This window comes from Elaeis guineensis, chromosome 11, assembly GCF_000442705.2.
Source record: "Elaeis guineensis isolate ETL-2024a chromosome 11, EG11, whole genome shotgun sequence".
Taxonomy (NCBI): domain Eukaryota; kingdom Viridiplantae; phylum Streptophyta; class Magnoliopsida; order Arecales; family Arecaceae; genus Elaeis; species Elaeis guineensis.
The window spans coordinates 93,465,024-93,488,077 of NC_026003.2; the positions used below are offsets into that span (position 1 = coordinate 93,465,024).

At 36.2% G+C, this 23,054-nt stretch overlaps 1 protein-coding gene across 1 annotated transcript; it reads right to left on the reverse strand.

The window, feature by feature from the left end:
- Nucleotides 1-1,894: 1,894 nt before the first annotated feature.
- Nucleotides 1,895-21,259, reverse strand: LOC105061136 (glycerol-3-phosphate dehydrogenase SDP6, mitochondrial). Its single transcript, XM_073245324.1, is given in 9 exon segments — nucleotides 1,895-1,989; nucleotides 5,097-5,201; nucleotides 5,204-5,393; nucleotides 7,229-7,487; nucleotides 11,715-11,875; nucleotides 13,079-13,383; nucleotides 13,386-13,409; nucleotides 15,649-16,122; nucleotides 20,698-21,259. Coding segments are annotated over 9 exon segments (2,154 nt in total). The 5' UTR covers nucleotides 21,239-21,259.
- Nucleotides 21,260-23,054: the final 1,795 nt, after the last annotated feature.

Consider the following 23,054-nt stretch of genomic DNA (forward strand, 5'->3'; position numbering starts at 1 on the left):
TTTTCTATTATGCTCCTTCCCTCAGGATTCGACCTGAAGGCAAATGAACTGGAACAATGGTGGAGTGGTGAGAGTGCCACTGGAGCATGGATCTCGGACTCTAGCAACAAGATCACTGACTAAGATGAGAGAGAATTGTTAGAGGATTTGGTTCCTCATGTTGCTGTTGCTGCTTCATCACTTGTTGAAACACTGTATAGCATCGTCAGTGCTAGATCTGATGGGCTAGGGCTTCGAACGGTGATGGATTTATTGTGGTCAGAGGTTGCACTACAATGAATCCATGGGCGGCACTACTTCAGCTGCGATGGATCGATTGTTGATGGGAGACTGCAGAGTTTTATGCTCTCGTCCGCACCATGCTTTTCCTTCTCTCAAAGGAGCTTGGACCCTTCTTCTAGTATTAGTCTGTTGCCATAAGACTCTGATGTCACAAATCCGATCGACGACCAACTCCAACCATGTCAGCATCTCACCGGAGCCTTGCGGCAATAGTTAAGATACTCACATAACAAAAGTTCACTTTTTTTTCAGAATTGAGACTGGTATGGTGCTTATTTTTTATTTTTTAAAAAACAAGGAGATATCTGGATCGTCCAATAAGTTATTGCTAGTAAGTTACTGGTAGATTATCTATAGGTTATCAGCCTTCTTCTTTTGTTATTTTATTACAAAAATGGTTACCATTGGGCATGTAGTCATAGACCAAGTGGAGGTTTGCCCACTTGGGTACCACCCTTGAGCCGGACTGGATTCTGGTTGTGGAATTCTTGAGCTTTGACATGGCGGTGAAAGGGAATGAGAGAGAACAAGCTCCTGAGGCTACAACCAGTTAAGGGGAAAGAAGGGGCTTGCAAAATGCCCCTCAAGTTCAATGTAATTATAGAGCAACTTCATTTCAAAACTCTTTTGATGTTCAACATATTTATCGCACCAGCCATGTATAAAACCAGCTACAACCGGTCATCATCGATGGATTTAGATGGATAAATCAAAGTCATCCATGTTAGATTGGATAGTCAAGGATACAAGGAGGTAAAAGGACTTGAATGTTATTCGGTGTACTGTAGAAAAGGTCAACTTGGTAATGGAAGATCTACGACGGTTCTGAGAAGATACCTTGGTCAGTGATGCCATGGTCTGCTCTCTAGTTTTAGCTTTATATGAATTGGCAATTTCAAAGGCAGCTTTTGATAGTGAGGATAAGTTTTAAAGAGATATCCCTTGCATTATAAAAGTGGTAAATTATTCAATTAGACAAATCTTTTTTGGCATTTGATCGGAGGGATAGGTACAGAAAATCAATGAGTGCATCTATTTTTGTAATAATTTAGATTTTATAAAATTACCTTTTCACTTTTGGTGTATTTATTGGAGAGGATAAGTTTTTCCCATTCCCGAGTGCTCTTGGCTATTTGGCAGGATAAACCCCACTTTGGGGAACATCATCCCACTTCCCCATATCAAATGAAGCCTAGGAAGACAGCTGTAGCTGATTGTTGGAGCAGAGGATCAAAAATCCGGTTAAGAAGATCACATTGAAACAGCAGTAGAAGTGGACTGAGATGATGGATATTTTGTAGGTTTTTTCTTTGAATGAGTATGGATACGCCGTCCTCAAACATCAACTTCTAAGCAGTCTTCAGTTAGTTTGCTGTGCAAATTCTTGAATCAGTGTGGACTTTGAAGCTCTTTCGATTCTGCTTTGCAGGAGCTGCTAGCCGGAGAACGTCAAAAGCCTCTGCTGCCATTGGAAATATTTGAAGCTTAGAGCTGTAATTAGAGCACGCGTACCATCATTATGATCACCGTGGATTGAATGAAGATGCCGGTTCCTGCACTACTTGCAAGTACTTGTTGGTGCCCATGGCAAGAGAAAAACAACCGCATATTCCTAAAGAAGGCCACCACTAAGAACATTCTCCTCAACAGAATGCTGTAACTTTTGTAAAGGAATGGAGAGTTCTGTAATTCCAGCAAGTTGGTAAGCTGGGATAAGTTGGAGAACTTGTTATGCTGTAACTGATGTCCTTTCCCCTTTCTCAGCCGAGGGAGATCCATAGCCGTCCAAATGGGCCGTGGCCCACGAGCCGGCCCATTTAGACTCTTAAATGGTAGGACTGGACTAATATTTTGGCAGCCCATTCAATAAAAGGCTCTTTAGCCTGGCCCGTTTATGGCCCCATGTGTAAAGGACCGGGCTGTCTAGCCCGCAGGTCAGCCCGTTTATTTAAAAAAAATAATATAATTATACAAATTGTTAAATGTTAAAAAGAAAGTTTAATATTAAAGTCAGTCATTTGATTGACTTTTTGTTAAGCTCCTGAACTTTTTTTTTCTTAATGTTCTAATTAAAAATTATCTAAAATATTTTAATTAAAAATATGTATTGAAATTCAATGATTGGACTTAATATTATTTAAACAATATTTATTATTTGTTGATTTTTTTGATTTTATAGAATTTAATTAGTTTGTGGTGTTTTTTTTTTATAGAGAATCGAAATTATGATATTATTACAATTTTTTTTAGTTATTTCATATTTACTTTTGGTGTTTTAAAATTTGATGTAGGGATTGATTTTATTTATTTATTTGATGAAGTATATGTGAGAGTTTTTTAATTTTTTTAATTATTTTAATTTTTTGGTGATTATAGGGGCCGATCCGTTTAGGTCTTTCATTTATAAGGACTATGATTGATTGCTATTTGATGGCCTGTTTATCAAAACAACTTTTTTGGCTCGGCCTAATAGGCCCGGCCAGTGAAGGCCGGCCATCCGCGAGCCTGTTTTGACGGCTCTAAAAGATTCTTATTTATTTTTTTCATTCTTCAATAAAATATAGTTGGGCTACGCCCTCTTTTTTCTTTTTCTTTTTTTTTTTTTAAAAGAGGCTGAACGAATGATGATTGCGTAAATCTTGTTAAATACTGTATGAAGGAGATAGGGCCATGGGTCGTCTCGGCAGGTTGGTATGTAACACAAAATACAAACTACCAGTGATGGTTCTAGTCCACATGATCTTGGGGAGATTGAGAAAGATGCTATCTGTCCTCTTAAAAAAGAAAAAATGCTGTTTAGTTTTTTATAAACAACCATGGATGTAGGAGAAGCAAGAAAGCTCTGTTTTGGTTGATGAGAAAGTGAAGCAAAAAAAGATTTGTTAGGGAGGAATCTTTTTTCTGTTTGTTTGATTGTAAAAGAAAATTCAAGGACAGAAAGTCAAGAGAAGATAAAGGATCAAATTTTTCCAAATGGAAGCGATTAAGAGAAAAAGAACAAGAAAGCAATCGGTTCCAGATAACTAAATTATATCTTAACATCCTTCTTCAAAATTTTCTCATATCACCAAACATGAGAAAATACTTTTTTCCCTTTTACTTTCTTTTCTGTTCTTTTTTTTTTTTCACTAATTTGTTTTTATTTCAATTTTTTTATGGCAACGAACGAGACGTTCAAACATTAACAGATAAAACAATCATTTTTTTTTGGTTTTACATACCTTCAAAGAGGAAATTAAAGCCTCATTTTAACAAGGCTCCAGAAAAGATATTGGATTCTAGAAGGCTCATATAAACATGTGTTGGGTTCATATGGGAGACTTGTTTCGTTTCGATCGTATTGGATTCTAGAAAAGAAGACATCTGTGAGTATAGACTTGTTGGAAAATGTTCTATACATGATAAAAAGGGAATCAGGCGTGGATAATCTAACCCGAGAGTACGGCTCTTCTGGGTGCAGGAGTTCCAGCCAAATGGTCTATAATCTACATATTTTAATCTCTCTAGAACAAAAGGCATTTGTGCTTGGTTGAGTCATTACCAATTATTTAGAATGAACATCAATCTGTCCACCATGCTCCAAGAAGCAAGGGATATATAGTGAAAACTAATGACATGGATAAATTTACGACGGATTATCAAGAGGATTTATTTAGGTATGTTGAATAAATTTCCTTCACCAATGATCCTATGGATTTTAAATATACAGAACAGATGATTTACAAGGCAACCCTAAGCCTACAATATTGTCATGTGAATTCTTCACCTAGTTTTTCCATCAAGCATAATAACAATCTATTTTTCAACATACAAACAAGCCAAATGGCAATGCATTAAAGAACTAAAACAGGATGTTTTGGTACCAGCAACATCATCTGGGCACTTTAAGTAGAAACAAAATTTGGTGACCATACAATCAGTTTGCCAGAAATCGATGGTCAGCTTTTTCGGAACAACACGAAATTGGTAACTCGTAATTTAATAATGCTCTTACACCAAATTTCTAAAATTTTATTAGTAGTTAGGTGACAAAAGTACATAACTACGAGAAGTCTATGTTTTAAAATTTTATTAGTAGCAACCGTATTGCTCAACTCCATTCTGGTCCAGCTACCAAATTGGCCTAAAAGAGTTGGGCTCAAATTTGGACCTAAATCTACAGTAGGCAATTCTTGTAAGCAAACTGTCCACTAGCATATCTGCGATTCTCTCAATCTCATGAAGGTGAACTTGGTTCCCTTTCATCTAAGTCAATGAATGAGGAGCTACATCATGATTGGCTCGAAGAAAAGCGAATTAGCTATGCCATTAGCAACTGTACCAATTCGCCAAGTTCCATTTTTTCATGCCATGTGGCACCGAAAGGAAGGAGATTATTCTGGTAGAGAATATACACAGGATTGCCAAGAGCATGCTAGATGTATATTTTCCTAATGTGAGATGACAAAATACCAAATAGGTTCAGCTCAAATCAATATGGAAACTTTGCACCTAAAAATGATAATATATTAGCTTTTATTTGGTTGACATGTTGGGAGGGCCCAGAGCAAAACAACTCCGATGGATGCTTAGAAAATATCATCAAAAAAGGTAAATCAAATTCTAGTTTCTCGAATATCAAAATGAGTTGTGATTATTCTCATACCAATTTCTTCCATGAGGAATTAATTTCTGCTGGGAGGCTTTTAACAAGTTATTGCTGGCTGTCAAACATTGTTCAGCTCATGACCCTACCAAAAGAAAAGACCGTACTCCATGAGGTACTGATGATAATAATACGAAGAAAAGGAATTACAAAATACAATAGTGCATACCTGTATGTTTTCCATCATGGAACTGTGCGTTTTTTGATGACTTGAAGGTTTCTAAGAATTCTTTAGCCTTCTGCAGCTCTAGTTTCTGTCTAGCCTTGTCCCACTGTGTTCATCAGCCAAAATCTTGATAACACGCGGCAATGCTCGCCCTGCTGCATCAGTGTCAAGAAAAGCAAGCCGAGACCTCCTGGCAAGGAAATCAATAGCAGATGCACAGTACTCATGCCGAGCACAGTATGCAACCTCAGCCTCCAGAAATAGATATCCATGTGCAAGCCGCTTCCCTAGATTCTCATTCTGCAAAAACAGAAAAATTAGGGAGATTACTTGAAGAAATCATTAGTCCAAACAAGTTTGCTCTGAGACTTCACACACCTTAAGCATGTGGATTATCCACAAATGGAAGCATATGCAGATAACCAAAACTATGATCTTAACCAACTAATGGTTCCACCAATCTGGTTTAACATCATGAATACTGCTTGACCACTAATATGTATTGAAAGCCCATATCCCCATGAAAGCAAGCTTTCTCTTCCTCCGACCACCATGGGCCTGTATTTCATTATTGTAGGTTTTAATTATTCTAAATCTTGCAGTAGATCTGAGGTGGGTACAGATAATGGAAGTGCCCGCTTGAACCCGACCCCATTTATATATAAGCCTTAATGATTATGATATTTATAATAATAATGGAGAAAAAAGTATTGTGATTGATCATGAGAAAGATTAATCATATGAAAGTTACAAGATATATGCTTAGTTGTTCACTTTTTTACTTAATTACCTTTCTTAGCTTATATGACATTCGACTTCCTCAAGAAAATATCTTTGTTTGCTATTTTCATTATTGTTGAAAATTTGTTTTGTTATTTCTACATCTTAACTCCTATTTTATTTAATATTATGTGAAGTAGTGAGATTTACTTTTATATTATATTTTTGTTTGTTTGATTTGTATGCAAGAAAATGATTTCTCACAACTTTACCCACCCTGACCTATCCAAATCCATCCCATATAACTCATCCGTCTCGCTCTGCCTAAGGCTGGTATGGAGGTCGTATAGATACGTGGTTCCCAATTGCAGGGTGGGTACAGGTAATGGCCTATCCAACCAATACCCACCCTCTCGCCATCCATACATTCATCATTCACATAGATATGCACATAAGATTGTATGTCTATTTTACAACTATTAGTTTCATAATGGTATTTCTCCAGAATTTTCCTTCACTATTGCAATTATATATTTACTTATTCTCATCATAGTAACCAGAAATTTTATCATCCCCAAATGATAGAAACTATAGCACCTCCATCTATGGCAGGTTCTTCTAGTGGACTGAATGTGGACTTTGATGTCAATTGACAATCAATTGTTTCACTACAACAACCTTGAATGCTTGTTACACAGATCTTAACTTTTTCACTATCACCACTGGTAGACCTGCCTTCTCTGACTTCCATCGCAAATACAGTATTCTCTTCTTTCGAAACCATTCCATGCTTCCAACGGTTGCCAACAAAATTAAAGGCTTCATTGGCTAGTTTCCAAACATAAAGCTAATTTAATATCCTGAGTTTATTGTTGTTTTATTATCTTAAAATAAAGAAAATAGATTTAGATAAAGAAAAAGAACATTAAGTCATGAAAATAAATGTTCAAACATTATAAAACAATTCTTAGCCCACCTAAAATAAAGCAACCATCATAAGATTAGCTGACATTGAGAATTATGATGAGATATGAGTGAGCAAAGATATCAAAGATTTTTTCCTTGGTCCGAACAAACGTCAATGGTTGTTTAAGCCCCCCATCATATGATAAATGGTCATGAATCTTCTCTGAAGTTTAATATTATCCAAGGAAACAACATGGAGAATGAATTTTCATTAGAAAATTTATAACTGGCCATTTGAAAGTCTATTGAAGGCAAAATTAGGTGTTCTTCACTCAATAATTTAAAATTTTCTACTGTATATTTAGGGATAAAGCTCAAAGTTGTTATTTTTTATTTTTATACAACTCAATAATTAACAGGTAAAAACAAATGATACGTAGATTTTACATTTGCATTGACTATTGCAATCTGAAGATTCTCAACAATGATTTCTAGGGAAGAAGTCTGACCTGAGCAATCGTAGCCACACGTTCAGCCATAGTACCATACGCATGAGATAGATGCTTGGCAATAGCACTGTCCATTACCCCAGGAATAACCTTCCCACCATGTGTCTTCTTCATGCGTACATATTGCTGTGCGATTACAGTGAATGATGCAGGATCCCATCCATAACCACCAACAATTTGCAGGTGGTCGGTCACACAGCCATTCGTAGGGTTCAACTTGGCTGACTTTATAGCTGCATCAACTGCATCTTCAGCCATGCTGGAAAAGCAGATGGTAAGCCGATTACAATGAATGTATAAATAGGAGAAGATCATATCCATAGTGTAGCAAGCCAATAATGATCATAAACCTTAACATGGACCTAGAAACCACCAGTTAGAAGGAATTATAAGGTGCAACAAAGATAATCATTTTCATATCATGATTTCATCAAGATGCCAATAATATCAGGGAATTTTATGGACTTATAAAAGATGATGGAAAGCAAAGCATGGTTCACTAACATCATAGTATGTAATTTTTTTTGCATGACGCTTGATTGTTTTCTTTGTTGCTAGAATGAGCATTTCATTCAAGACACCAAAACAATTTCCAGTGTTGACCTAATAGTAACATTCTACTATGAGCTCAATTCTTTAAGTCTTATTTTTACCCTGACATAATCATGCATATGTCTATAAAGCTCGGGTAAGTTCATCTTTAATACATAATAGCAGCAAAGTCTAAGGTACTATGGGAAAAAAATTTCCTTCTGCTGGATTTCAGTGTGTGTATGTGGGTGTGATGCAACCTTTCGTCAACTTCCTAAATGCAAAAATATGAGCCCAAGAAGTAAAGCGCTCACTTGGTTTAATATCATATGAAAAATACATCAGATATTAGTAGGTTATCAGTATGATACAAGATGATGAGTTTCTATTGCTCATGCCTGTGCAAACTGTTGCATATCATCCTATTTCAATGTCTATCAAAAACATATGCACCAATCTATTGATAAGTAGTGGTACATACTCGTTCCCTCCTTTCCAATTTTTAACATATGGCAAGACCAACCTGATGACTTTGTAATTATTTGAGATATTCTAAAGTGGTTTCAATTAGATCTTTTTCCCTATTAAGAATTTGAAAGCTAGATTTGCAAATTGGGCATTGTAACAACCAAAATGATTTCTACATCGGAGGAAAAATTAAAATAACAGTAACATATAGGAAGGACATGTGTAGGCATGTGTTTAGTCCCACATTTATTTCATGTTGGAGAGATCTTGGGTGCTTATATAGGCCAAGAAACCTAAATAATACTTTCTGGCTAGCCTTGTTAGGTGAGATCTTAAATTGTTATAAATGATATCAAAGCCTAAGTTCATGTATCCTAAGGCTTAACCTAAAATGAGTGGAGTGTAGACATCTAGGTTGGGACATGATAGAAATGGTATAGAGAGGACCCAACCCATAGTCCATGAGGATTGGGGGAGACTGCAACAAGGACCCTTTTGGTTTGACCATGGGCTCATCATGGTATTTGTAATTGAATTTGAATAGATTTGAACCCTTAACATGGTGAGGACACCAAGGCTTAAACACGGGTAGTATGTGAGGATCTATGCTAGCATGTGTTTGGTTCAACATCAATTGTATGCTGGGAAGATCTTAGACACTTGTACAGAGCGAAGGGAAACAAATAATATGTTCAAGCTAGTCTTTTTAGTTAGGTCTTGGGTTGTTACTTGTCGCACTTATAATCTGGAAGCTTTCCACAGTACCATTACCATATGCACCTAGTGGCAACATGTGTACAACACTCAACAATGTTTCATAACTTTCATTAACATGTAAACATAGTTTTATGCCGACTCTAATTTATAATATGAATTTTAAGCTTATTTATGTTGTTAATATGTATATGTAGCAAGGTTTTAGGAATTGGTACCAAGATTCGTACCGGTTCTTGCTCGGTACGGTATGGTACCGTACCATACCATACCGACCCATATTGACATAAAAAAAAATCAAAAACAATCCCCACCCACCACCACTAAAAAAAAAAAAAACTGCACTGAACTGTACCGAACCGGACCCTTACCGCACCGAACCGGACTGAACTGTCTGGTTTCGTGCGGTTCGAGTCCGTACCATACCGAACCGACCGGTACGGTCTGGTTTGGACCATGTACCGAAAAATCGATCTGAACTGCACCGGTTCTCCATCGATACAGTATAGGATGTACTGAATCGGTACGGTATAGATGTACCGGCCGGTACGGAATACCATTACGTAGCCATAAAATATTAGCTTGAAATGATGCAACGCACATGCTAAACAACCATGAGCATACAGGTGGATGGTCTTTGACAAAGACGAGAAAGCAAAACATAGTTTCCTGACTTCTTGACATTCACATATCAAACTCTTTTTATTGGCAGCATTAGCAGTTCATTCAAGATACCAAAGCAGTGTCCATTTCCACTGCTGACCTAATAATACTCTGGTACTGTGAACTCAATTGTTCAAGGTTCTTATTTTTGCTGTTATGGACATGCATACATCTCCAAAACTTAGGTAAGGTCATCTTTGCTGCAAAAACTAAGGTACTGTGGGGAGAAAAATCCCTTTCTACTGGATGTGACAATATTTTAATGTGCGATGCAACCTTAGCTTCCAACATCCGAAAACATATGCCTAGGAACTGAAATGCCCAAAAACACATCACATATCAGTAGGTTATCAGCAAGATACAAGGTGCACGGGTTTATACTGCCAATGCCTGCAGATACTACTGCCAGTCATTCCGTTCCGATGTCTATCGAAGTTACATGCAACAATATATACTGATAAGTATGGGTCAAGGTTATACCCTGCCTTCCAGTCTAACTTATGCCAATTCCAACCCAAGGACTCTGTAATTATTTGAGATGGCCTAGGACCCTACCCTTTTGATTTTTTTTTTTTTTGCCACTGCTAAGAATTTGAAAGCTAGATTTACAGGTTGGGCACAATAACAAAAAGTCATCATTGTACACCAGAGGTAAGGTCAAGAATAACAGTAACATATGGTCTAGAAGCTTCCCAGAATACCACTACTAATATGCAGTACCTCTAATAGTGGTAACATATGTATATAACAATCAAAATGCTTTTTCAAGGACGTCCCTATGCACAAAGCTCCTGCCACAGGGTCTTGGGAGGGTTGGATGGATGCAGGCTTAAACCTGCATGTGCAAAGGTTGTTTCCATGCTTTGAATCTATGACACGCACGTCACAATGGAGAAGCCTTACCATTGCACCAAGGACTGCCCTCACTCAAAAAATGCTTTGTTAATGAGTAAATATGGTTTTATGTCCACTGAAGTTTATAAGATGAATTTTAAGCTTACACAGCTATATTTTTGCAGGTATGCAATAAAACCATTTTAATTTGTGTTTGGTCTGCAAGCTAGTATTAGTATAAAGCAGTCAAAATTGGTCTATGAGATATAATAGTAGATGTTAGCCATTAAAAATAAACATTTCTAGACTTGCATATTTATCTATGATGATGCATACCAAATATCTACATAGGACACAAATCATGCTGACCCTTAGCCAGTTAAGGCCAGGACATGATACCTGTATGCTTGCATGTGTCAATATGACACCCCAAAAGAAAATGTACATGAGTTCAACGACACCAGTTTAAATGAATAAAACATTGAATTACATGGTAAATCCTAAGATTCAAAAACTGGTTGGTACGGCCTAGACCAACCAGTGCAGGGTCAGAGTGTGGTACATACCATCCCAGCCAGTGTCCACTGACCAGTATGGGCCTATACCACAATTTTTGAATCGTTGGTGTCATCCATCAGAAACAAAAAACAAGAAGGTAATTTAGTAACATGAATACATCTATGCTACTGATAATTGCCTGTAACATATAGGGACTTGTGTTAAGCAGTTTCGGCATCCAGCTAATAATTTGTCTAACACTTTAGGTTTCATGCCAGGCTGTTTTCTTATTTAAAGAAGCCTTGATTGTGTGTTCAACCTCTAATGTTAATGTTCAGTTAAAATTTAATTGTACAATGCCCTCAAACAATTCAAAGGGTCAAACACTTCTGGCTGACAGAAAGTAGACTTCACATCTCTCATCCTTAGCTTATCCCTCTTTTCATCCATTACTAATAGGAGTACCTTTAACATTAATATGCACGTAAGCATATTCTGGCATGGAAATGCACACCAACATTTTAGACAGCTTGGCCTTGGATAAAAATTAACAACCAAGAATGCATAAAGCCAACTCTAAAATAGATGAGGATGAAATTTGTTGTTGCCTTGTTATAATACCTATTCCAATTATTCTAATTCAGGCTTATAGCATTATGAGAAACACAAAGGGCATAATGCACTTTTCTAAAGTTACAAAAATATGCTATTTTAAAGCAATAACTCTTACACAACAATCATCATTAGCAAACAAAATAAACTTATCGATGAACTTTACCTTCTGTAAGTGGTCCACTTTCCACCTGTAATTGTAATTAGACCAGGAGAGTCTTCACATACAACATGATCTCTAGAAATACTCTCAGTGTTCTTTGCTGACGGATCAATGGCCAATGGACGAATACCACTCCAGGCAGAAAGAACATCTGAGCGCCTTACCTGAGATTTTCACCAGATATATAAATTAGATGTTATAACTAAACTATTTCCAGGAGATGATATACAACAGAACAGATTAAGACATTAAAGGACATTGCATAACTAAAAACTTTGAAACAAGTGGATTGCTGTGATTGCAAAATCGTACCAAAAAACATTGTGAAGATAGTAGAAATAAAATGAGTTGATATTACTCATTTTCCTACTCAAGGGCATCCTAATATATAGTCTATGGACTAACTCACTAAAGCATCATAAATTTTACCCAACCCAAAATTTATCACATCATCTGACACCTGGGCATGCATCGGCACAGAAAAGACACTTGTTTGTAAATGTATTCAGAACAAGCAAACTCGGATATGCTACTATATTTGATTTTCCTCTAACATCAATTGTTTATACCAGTCTACAAGCATGGTTAGACAGATAAACATAGTTCTCAACTTATACAAAAATATCTACAATCAAAAACAATCCGAGAAATCTGTATTTATTGTCATGATACATGTACATTGCATAATCTCAAGTAATCTACAACACCAATAAACATGACAGAACTACATTTCTTATTTACATCAGTTATTGGTCTTGTACACAGAAAGTTCTGTGGAATGCTCATATATCATTAGCAACATGGGAATCTTATATCCTATGAATTACCTTGATTTTCTCTTTGGTCCACTATAAAGTAGACAACCTTATATTGCTTCCATGTCCGATTCGTATATTGAGATGTCACATCCTTTAGAATAAGATGGCCAAGATAATCAATGGAAATGAGCAGTAGACTATCTTAAGTAAACTAGGTTATTCAAGGTGGTTGAGCAAATTTTAAATGGCTTGCTTTTAAAAAGGTACTTAATTGAAGCTATCCTCATAATGCAGTTCTCAAGTAATATTAGAGCTAGAAATTTGCAAACAAGGCTTCACATGTTTAGCACAATAAAACAACTCAAGAGCAGATATGTATTATCTATAATTGGGGAACCAAAGGGATTCCAAGTGTGAATACAAATACTTGCCATCTCTCTCTCTCTCTCTCTCTCTCTCTATATATATATATATATATATATATAATATATATATATATTGTATGTATGTATGTAAATATAAGAGGTGTATACCAACTTCTAAACAATGACAGATAAACAGAAACTGATTAACTCAGAAAGTGAAGAAACATGTGGCCAAAGTATAAACCTGAACGTTAAGGTAATCACAGATGGCATCCAATATAAATTGTATCTCATCTTCATGTGGTTCTGGGAGCATTGTGATTGCAGTGTTGGAATCTGTAGTCCCTGCAACTGTCCTTCCCAGCCAGGGCAACATGAACGCTACACGCCCATCCTTAGTTTTGGGAACAATCAGTCCCATTCCCTCAGGAGAATAATAATCAGGTAAAACTATGTGCACACCACTACTTGGACAGATCATGGGTGGTGCATCTTTGTTAGCCATTTTTCTTATGGAGTCGCAAAAGGGTCCAGCCGCATTTACAACACTTTAGCAAATGCATCGAATTCTTTTCCTGAATCACTTTACAGGTGTTAAGGAGCAAAACAAGTAGAATAAAATGGTTTAGTTGCACTAACTAGACAAAAGAGAATGTATTGCTGCTACTTTATGCAAAAGGTAAGCAGAATAATCCGTAGCAAATTGATGATAAATAAAACATTGTATACAATTACACATGTTTACTTTTGTCTAAGGTGATGATGAATAGACCCCTTATCAAAAAGAAGATGGTTGTCTTTCCTGAGCAAGATAACTTGCACGTATGTAAAATTAGAAAAACTGGGCCATTGGTACAAGTTAATGTAGAAATATATGGATTCTCCAGAAAACATCCATAGCAGCTTAAGAAAAGGAAAAAAATCGATGTCACATCCAGGTAGTTGTATACCAACCAGAAAAAAACTAACAATCAAAGCCTAGCTCCAGGTCAAGTGCAATTCTCCAGACTAAACCTCAACAGCTTAATGGTTGACTCCACTTACTACACTTAATACTCATTAATTTTATGACAACAGCAATCATTCATAAGATAGAGCTTTCCAGGGGGTCTGATTAGATCATACATGTGTTCAAGGCAATAAATTAAATTCCATTTCACATTCCTCTAAATAACGGACATCAAAAGCATGTTCATGTTATCACTGAAAAACAAATAATGTATAAGCAAGAAAATAAATTCAATGACAAAACTCTCTAAATAATGGGCTGCCAAAAACATGCTTTGTTATTACTGAAAGACAAATCAAGATAATTTTCTTTGCTTGGAAACACGGCAAACTAGAGTATTAAATTGTGAAGAACTATAAGGCTGATATTTGATTTTCAAAATCGATGGTCTTTAAAACAATAACTGCGTCAAGGTTCTTTTTGGATAAAATGACATAGTTGGCTTATCTCACTAAGCAAATATGGCAAACTGTAACACTACAGTGAACAGGAGTATAAACCTCAGGGAGCAGCATTAATCTTAAGAATAGTAAAATTTTTTAGCATGTATAACGGCATACAACACTCAGATAGCTTCTTGTGTGAAGCAGTGTCAAATACCAACAATAAGCATAGCTTCCTGAAAGGATATTTTTATGTAATAATAAATACTTGTATAATATAATAAAGTTGGATCACATATTAAGGCACAGACCTGCTAAACTGTAAATCAACATTTAAAGAAGTTAGAACAAGTTAGATGCATATGTTGTATCTTTCATAACAAGTTGCATGGTGTGCTCTTGATGTTTAGCAGTCAAAAACAAGGAAGAGAATGATGAAATTCATTGTCTATCATAGTTGAAATTTGCCTGACAAGAAGTGGTTGCTTCATTAGAAATCAGAGTAACACATGTTTGCCATTGATGAGATCAAGAAAATCATTCTCTGGTGCTTAAAACCATAAAAGGTCAGCCTTGAGATAATCAAGAAGAGGAAGCACTAGTTATGAAACTTGTAAGAAGCAAAATACATAACTGTGATGCTAAAGTATACTTGGGAAAGGAATGAAGGCCCAACTTTGTCCAACAAAAAATGAAGATGAAAGAAAATTGGAAGATGAAAGACAGAAGGGAAGTGTACGGTGTATAATTGTTATTATGGCTTGGTGGGACAAAGTTTACTACTACTTAGTTGATCATTGATCAGAAAATTATGACTGGTTAGAAAAGCTAACAAGTGATGTAGCATAAACATTTGCCTAGCGACATGGTTAACATGGTTGGCAGCTCTACGAAAATGTAGAGTAGGAAGACTCAGTTGAGGTTCATAGAACCAAAAGAACTGAAATTATACATCTTGTAGAAAGGAAAAATTCTAGCAACTTAAGCCTCCTTTAATTATGGCATAGGATTTGAAATATGGTTGCACATTTTATATTAAAATGTACAAGCACACAAAAGAGATATGATAGTCCCGATTTCATGTATTAGCAATTGTGTTTGTCATGTCAAGCCATTAAGTGTTTGCCCTGTAATGTGTAACCAACATTAAAGGGTCATGTTAGAAGCCACAAATTGCCACAAATTCTTCTGAAGCAATGTAACAATAATAAGTGGAGATTGTCATCAAGCTAAGCTTACATAATAAAAGAAGTGTTATACATGAGATGATTATTTATACAGGCAATATTCATTTGCAAACCTAGTCAGTAGAGAAGAGACACCATCAAGAAATTAACTAAGCATGATGCCATGTATGCAAAGCTTATACAACTAAATTACTTGGTTTCTGGGAAAAGAAAGTATAAACTTGCTTGTGTCTACCTGATAAGTTATCACGGATGCGTGTGCCAATTATCCGCTCACCAAACTCATCCTTAATGAAGGAGATTACTTCTGCATGGTTAAGCACTGCTGCACCTAGTAATGAAGCAGTGCAAGCCAATCCTACATTCAGCCGAGAATCATTCATTTGCCCATCATAATAAACCACTGTTCCTTTCAAGGTTCTCTTATGACCCTTTTTGGCAAGAGTAGGAAAAAGTTCGACTGACTCATTCGCAGAATAATAACGTGACAAATGTAGCATCCTTCGGCCAGCAACAAGATCATATAACTTTAGTCCCATCCAGTAATACACAACCTCAAACCAATCAAAACATGGTGTCATGCATGGCAAAGAATGGCATAAGTGTGGTGCATTCTCAATAACTTGTTTACGCTCCCTAAGTGCATGGAAAACAAGTTTCAACTGCCCATAATCAAGATTAAACACTGCCTTCTCCAAGTACCTGACCCCTGAAAAAACAGTTCAACATAATTAGAGCGAAATAACTATTAGACATTGAAACAGCTTGCCTGACAAGAATTATACAAAAAGTAGGTTACACGAACTTTAATGTCGCAGACTGCCCTAAGATTCCAAGTTTTGTCCTACCTATAACTTTCAGAAAAGATGAATTATTTCATCAAGAATTGTCAATGGAGTTGTAACTGATATTAACTTATTATAGATGATTGAATTTTTCTAGTGATCAAAGGTGCACAAAAGGACTGGGGATTAGTTTTGCTTGAATAAGTTGGATGTATGTTAATCAACTAGATGATCAGGAGCTTGTTATAGAGGAACAAGAAGGCTTCCTTATTAGCCATGATAGAAAGACATAGAGAAGAGAATATTCTAAGCTTGTTAGGGCTTAGTAAAATGTGGTTACATTTGATAATAGTTATGAGTGCAAAATGTGTTCGTGGTGCCATGTTTCGTATTTTACTCCCATATTTGTTAAGTTCTTACAAGCCCTATATCAGTTGTGGACTTATTGTAATAAAAACCTATAACTGAGCACATGGAGTGGTCAGTCAATAATGGTAGTGTCTTCATTTTTTGACCATGTAAAAATCATTTTTCTAGTTAATAAATGAAAACAGAGAATGACAGGATGGTAAAACCAAAAGGCATCTATTTCCTTTGTTTTCTCTTGTTTGGCATGTCCTCCTCTCACACTTCTCTGTTTCCTTTTTCTTCCTTTCTTGTTCTCCTGCATCTCCAATTAAATGATTAGAGAAACTGCTATGATTGTTTGAAAACTTGGTTGCGAGTAAAATTGTTCAAGGCAGAGAAAATTCCGCTTCCTTTCATTCGCCTACACTCAAGAAGGCCCTTTAGTAACAACCAGGTGTGCTTAGTTGTTGATACTTGTACAGGATATGGAAGCTTGAAGGCCCTATTAACCTGAAGTTATTTAGAAAAATTCTTCTTTCTTGAAGGCCCTATTAACCAGGTGTTCCTTTTTTTTTCTTTTTTGTGGTAAGAGATAGCAAATTTATTATATATCCATACTGGATAATTCATATGTTTGTGCCTTTCTTTAGATCTGCTTTCTGGCTTTTATCACTGAACATAGAGTTTGTAAAGGGAGTAGCAAACTAACTTCCTTCTGATATCATTCATGTTGCAGATTGTGTCCCGTTGATCTCCTTGTTCATTTCGAAACATAGTTTATACAATTCATGTTTAGATGACCATCAAGCATCAAAGTCAATTAATTGACAAATAGATTTATGTGAATGGTGAATGAAGATTTCTGTCAATGAGACCATGTATAACCTCTTACCAAAGTGTTGTTCCTGCCATAGATAAGGAATATAATGTTTGTCACAGAAAGTCATATTGGAGAGGTCACTGTTGATAATTCTGTACCAATGCTTTTGCTGTGTTATGTGTTGGGACAGAACTTTGGTCTTCTAGGTTGTAAATGGTAAAAATGAGTGAATGAACAAAAGATTTCTTTATTATTGATAACATGCAAGTTGAAGGCCTAGGTGGCATCGTCTATTTCAAACAAAACTGCATTCAATGGGCACATGTCTCAAGTTTAGAAGATAAGCCTCTCTTCGTACATGCAAACGCAAACAGACTCTTATGCTGATGGTAGCTTGTGATCAGTTTCCTTGAATCTGTTATACCAAAGAATGGAATGACGCAGAAAGGCATATCACATAAAACTAGAGATAGGTTAGTGAAGAAAAGAACTTGTTTATGATGCCGTGTGACTAGCATGTGACAACAACTAATGTAAAAACTATATTAAAAATTGATATTAAAAGGCAATATGTATGGTTTAGATTCTACAATGTTTAATGATAAAAAGAACCCAACCAAGCAAGATAAATGTGTTAAAGATGAAAATATTTAGATCAATGAGTAGTAAAACAAGGAAAGATAAGGTGAGGAATTAGTATATTAGAAGAGGCACAGGAGAAGAGATGAAAGGGCACTAAAAATGGTATTCACATAAGAAATTGAAGAAGCCCTTGTAAGAAGAGGTGCTCCAATATGTGCAAAACAATAAAGGAAAAGGAAGGGGAAGACTTAATTTAGCATAGATGCAAGTTGTGAGAAAAGATTAGGAAAAGGTTGCAATAACACTAGAGGAGGCTTGTAAGGATTGAAAAGAGTGTTCGAAAAACAAGACCTCCGAAAGAAAAACTCAAATATTTGGAACAAGGCTGATTATGGTGATTCAAGAGACTAATGATGATTTTCAGAAAATAGAGAAAAAAATATTGTGGGAATGATGTATTTTTATATATTTTAGATTTTTATAATTCATGGCACATAACTCCTCTGCATGCTCTTTTCAATTTTCTCGCTTCCTCTATAAATAGTGGTAGCAAGATTTGTCATACCAATTAGTACCAATGTGTACCGGCTATATTGATGCCGAACCAGTATATGGTATGGGGGGCGTACCAAGTCTTGGTATGCCAAATTGGTTCTTGCACCAGGCTTATCGACATAGTGATATGATGGTACTGGTATAGGATACGAGATCCAATACTAAGATGGCGAATCTTGAGAGCTAGCTTAATTTATGAACTATAGAAGGTACTCATCACCATGCTCAAAAATAGAACATCTATTCTTATGTATGCTTTTGTTGTATACTATTTTTCTTGCATTTTGCTTAACATCAAATTCAGGTTCCAAATAAGAAAAAAAGGAAAGAAAAGAAGGAAATAAGGAAGATCTTGGACTTAAATAGGCTAGGGATCCCAAATTACAACTTCTATCAAGCTTTTTTTGGATGAGGTTCTAAGTTGTTATAATGACGACCTATGCGAGCATATTTTTAGTCCCACATTAGTTACGCATTCAAAAGACCTTTGATGCTTAAACAAGAGCAAGGAGCCTAATTAATAACTTTTCGACTGGTTTTGTTAGGTGAGGTCATAGGTTGTTATAAAAATGATATCAAAGTGGAATTGGCTGGCAACTAAGGGGCATGGCCTTAACAAGTCCTTTTGGGCTGATCATGAGCCAGTTATGTTGTTTGTGATTGATTTATGATTGGACCATACTCTCTTGAAAGGATGCCGAGGCTTAAACAAGGAGAGTGTGCAAAGACCCACATAGGCATGTATTTAGTCTCATATCAATTGTGTACTAGAGAGACCATAGATACTTAAGCAAGGTCAAGGATCTCAAATTACAACTTTTGGCTAGTCTTTGTAGGTGAAGTACAAGGCGGTTTCAATTCCAAGAAATAAAATTTGTTTATAGAACTTGGATCATGAGATGAGATTGCTACATAATAACAGATAAGAGCATTGTCCAAAATACTACATACATTATCTTTGTTGTCCTAGAGGTAAAATACACTGCTGGATATGTATGAAGCATAAGATTTATGAACTAGATATAAAAGATATCTCTAACAATTTATAAAGCTAAGTAACCTCACTCTCCTACTTGTCTCCTTGGACAAAAGAACCTATATCTTTTCTACTTCAGAATGTCAGATCAATGAAGATCTGCCATTATTTAAGACAAAAAAAGGGAACCAACTGCATAAGTGACTCCCAAATTTAAAAAGCAACATGAGACATTGTCTAAAAGATGGCAAGTAATATTTAGCATGTAGGGAGGTTACTTCAGTCAAAGGATGATGAACGCTCCATTCACAGTGATTTTATGGTGCGCAGGCACACAATGTACATATAAGAGCCATGTATCTCGAGTTTTTTAACTGTTGAGCAACTTTTAAGATGTTTGGTCAGTAACTTCTATTATCTAGCATTATAATGAAACTCATTACAAACCAAATGCATCAAGGTAATCAATAGAATTGAGGACAATAACATGTTACCGTGTCTGCTTTCAAGTTGAAGGATGAATAGGTGAAGAGGGGGTCAGAGTTTTTCAATTAAAGTTTTACTCTCCAAATCCGTTTATATAGAGGAGAACATAATCGATTTTAATTGCTATTAGTATATCCCAAATATTCAGAGACAACAAATCTCCATCATCGGCCATCTACAATATTCCCGTTTCAGTCATCCTCCATCTCCTCTCCTTAAACATACCAAACTCTGCAACGGTTACTTTGAAGCTAAATAACTGATATACTTACTGTATCCCATCACTGTATATAATATATCAAGGCATCCAAAGATTACAAAAGCATCGGTAAAGTTACAAACTTAAAACGTGTTTGATTGGATAAGCTATCAGTCAGAGAATCCTCGGGGTATTCGTTCGCAATCTGATATCCGTGGGCTGGGGATACTGATTAGAGACAAGAGATAAAAGATGGGAAAGATGAAAGATCAAAAGGATCAGATCAAAAAATACAGAGCTCCACTCATCCAATTACTTGGACAATGTCAGATAATTCTAACTCCAAATAAAAATGGACTGGCAAGACAGAGTATCCATGAGCATCTCCATACATAAAATAGACCGCATTACGTCGAACTACCGAATTTGTATATTAAACAAGAATTTAAGCACAAAACCACCAAAAAAGATTGCATTTAAGGAAAAGATAACAAAAAATTTTGCCATCCCAACCAAAAAAGAACTTTCCTCACCTCCATGGATCAACTTGGTGGATCGGGACGAGGTCCCGGACGAGAAGTCCTCCCTCTCGACAAGCCCTACCCGAAGCCCACGGGACGCGGCGTCGAGCGCCACCCCGCAACCGGTGGCCCCGCCGCCGATCACTAGGACGTCGAGGGGGCTGATCGGGCTGGTGCCCATCAGCGCCGACTCCTGCACCTCCCTCGGCGGCACGGCGGCAGCCGGGTCAGCGATCCGCCGCCGCGCAGTCTCCAGCCCGGCGGGCCCGTGGTCGTTGGCGGCGGCCGCCGGACCGACGACGGTCACCGCCGCAGCGATCGACACCCCTGAGAGGGCCAAAACGGTCCGGAATCCCTTCAATCGCGAGGCTGCCATGGATGGATTCTCCCTCTCTCTTCTCGCTGGCTCGGGGAATCGATACCGGGTTATGTTAGCAAAGAGAAGCAGGGCTGCAGGGGAGAAGAAAGACGCCGGGTTTATATATCTCGGGAAGGAAGGCGCGTTGGCTGTTAATAGAGTGATGTTAGGAAAATAGCCATGAGCGTTGGGCATAGCGAATGGGAAAATCTGATGTTTTTTCTTTTTCTTTTTTTTTTTTTTTTTTTTTTTTTTTTTTTTTTTTTTAGCGTTTTGTGTTGTGATAAGATTGGGAGGACTGACACGGATCAGATGACTGAGTCGGTCTGCAATGGAGCGTCAGCATGTGCATCTGTCCCGCCTCCAAGCCGCCCGGAGCCATCCGGGTCACAAGAGTAATGCTGGCTAAGTGATTCCCCCTTTGAAGAAACTAGCCGCCCGGAGCACAAGAGTAATGCTGGCTAAGTGGTTCCCACTTTGAAAAAACTAACTGGCATGGGCAGCATCATGGGAGACTGGATTAATGAGGCTTAGGAGTCTCCAATGCGTGATAACCATATACGAGAATTTATATAGATAGATATTTAATTTTATATCGATTATATAATAAATAAATTTTTAATATTTTTATTTGATCAAATATCTTTAATAATATCTTTTGATTAATCATTTTAGATAAGATCTTATATTGTGACAAATAATATTAGAGTGAATCCAATCCATTATATCTATAATTGTAATTGGATTTGAATGAGTTTAGATCCTAGTAATGTAAAAATGTCATAGCTTTAACTGAGGAAAATATGTCATGACCCATATGGATGTATGTTATATGGATTATGCAGTAAATAAATTTTATGTATTTAGACAGAATTCAAATAATATCTTTCAGCTAGTTTTTTAAGATTTTATGTTGTGACGTAAGATCGACATGAATGATTATATTAATTATTCTATATATTTACTTTTTTTACATGCGCGCATGTACACACACACACATATATATATATATATATATATGATGGCCCAGTCTATTGAATCAGTCCATCACTAATTAGTCCAAGTCTCTACCCACAAGAAAAAAAAAAAAAAAGGGAAAAAAAAGAAAGAAAGAAAGGATCCTTAAAAAAGAATCGTATCATACCTCGAATCCAATATTCGATAACAATTGCTACTCATATGAATCCCATGCCACAAGATATCATAATCACAAAGTATGCATAGCAAATATATCTTTTTATATAATAAATTACATCAAATAATTATCTCAAATTATTATATATTGGATCCAATAATATTTAGGTGCTTGGCTTTAGACTACCACAATCACATTCTGACTCATAGCATGGCAACAATATAGTGGCTAATCTTATAGACTATCATAACCATATTTTAGCCCGTGGTAGAGTTTAGAGGACCATAAGTGCTCAACTCTAATACCACGATCATGTTTTCAACTATGATAAAGCACCAATAAAGTGACTAGTTTGGAGGACTACAAATGCTCAACCTAAACTATCAAAATCATGTTTCCAATCCATGGTGGGGCATCAATACAAATGGTTAGTCCCGTGAACTATCACAATTATATTTCTGCTCTATATGAGATATCAACAATATAGCTAGTCCTGAGCACCACAACTTATCATTCAGTAACATAATTCAAATTTATGCTTGTTGAGTAGTTATAATTCGATATTACTCTTTTGAAACATTTGATATGCATGAGTATCTATCTAAATCAGGTTCACTAATATATGATACATAACCTCTATATATACTTAACAAATAAGTATATAATATATAGCTATCAAAAATCAAATAGAGCAAAATTATTGATGTATAAAAATAAGTTCTATATAAATAGGTGATCAATGTTTAGAAATTTTTGTTTATATAGTCAGTCAAATCCAAATATAGTGTCTATTAGTTTATGACTAGCATATCCATCCATATAAATTCAACTTATCCTCAATCAATTATTAGTACAAAAAATAATAAATTATTATTA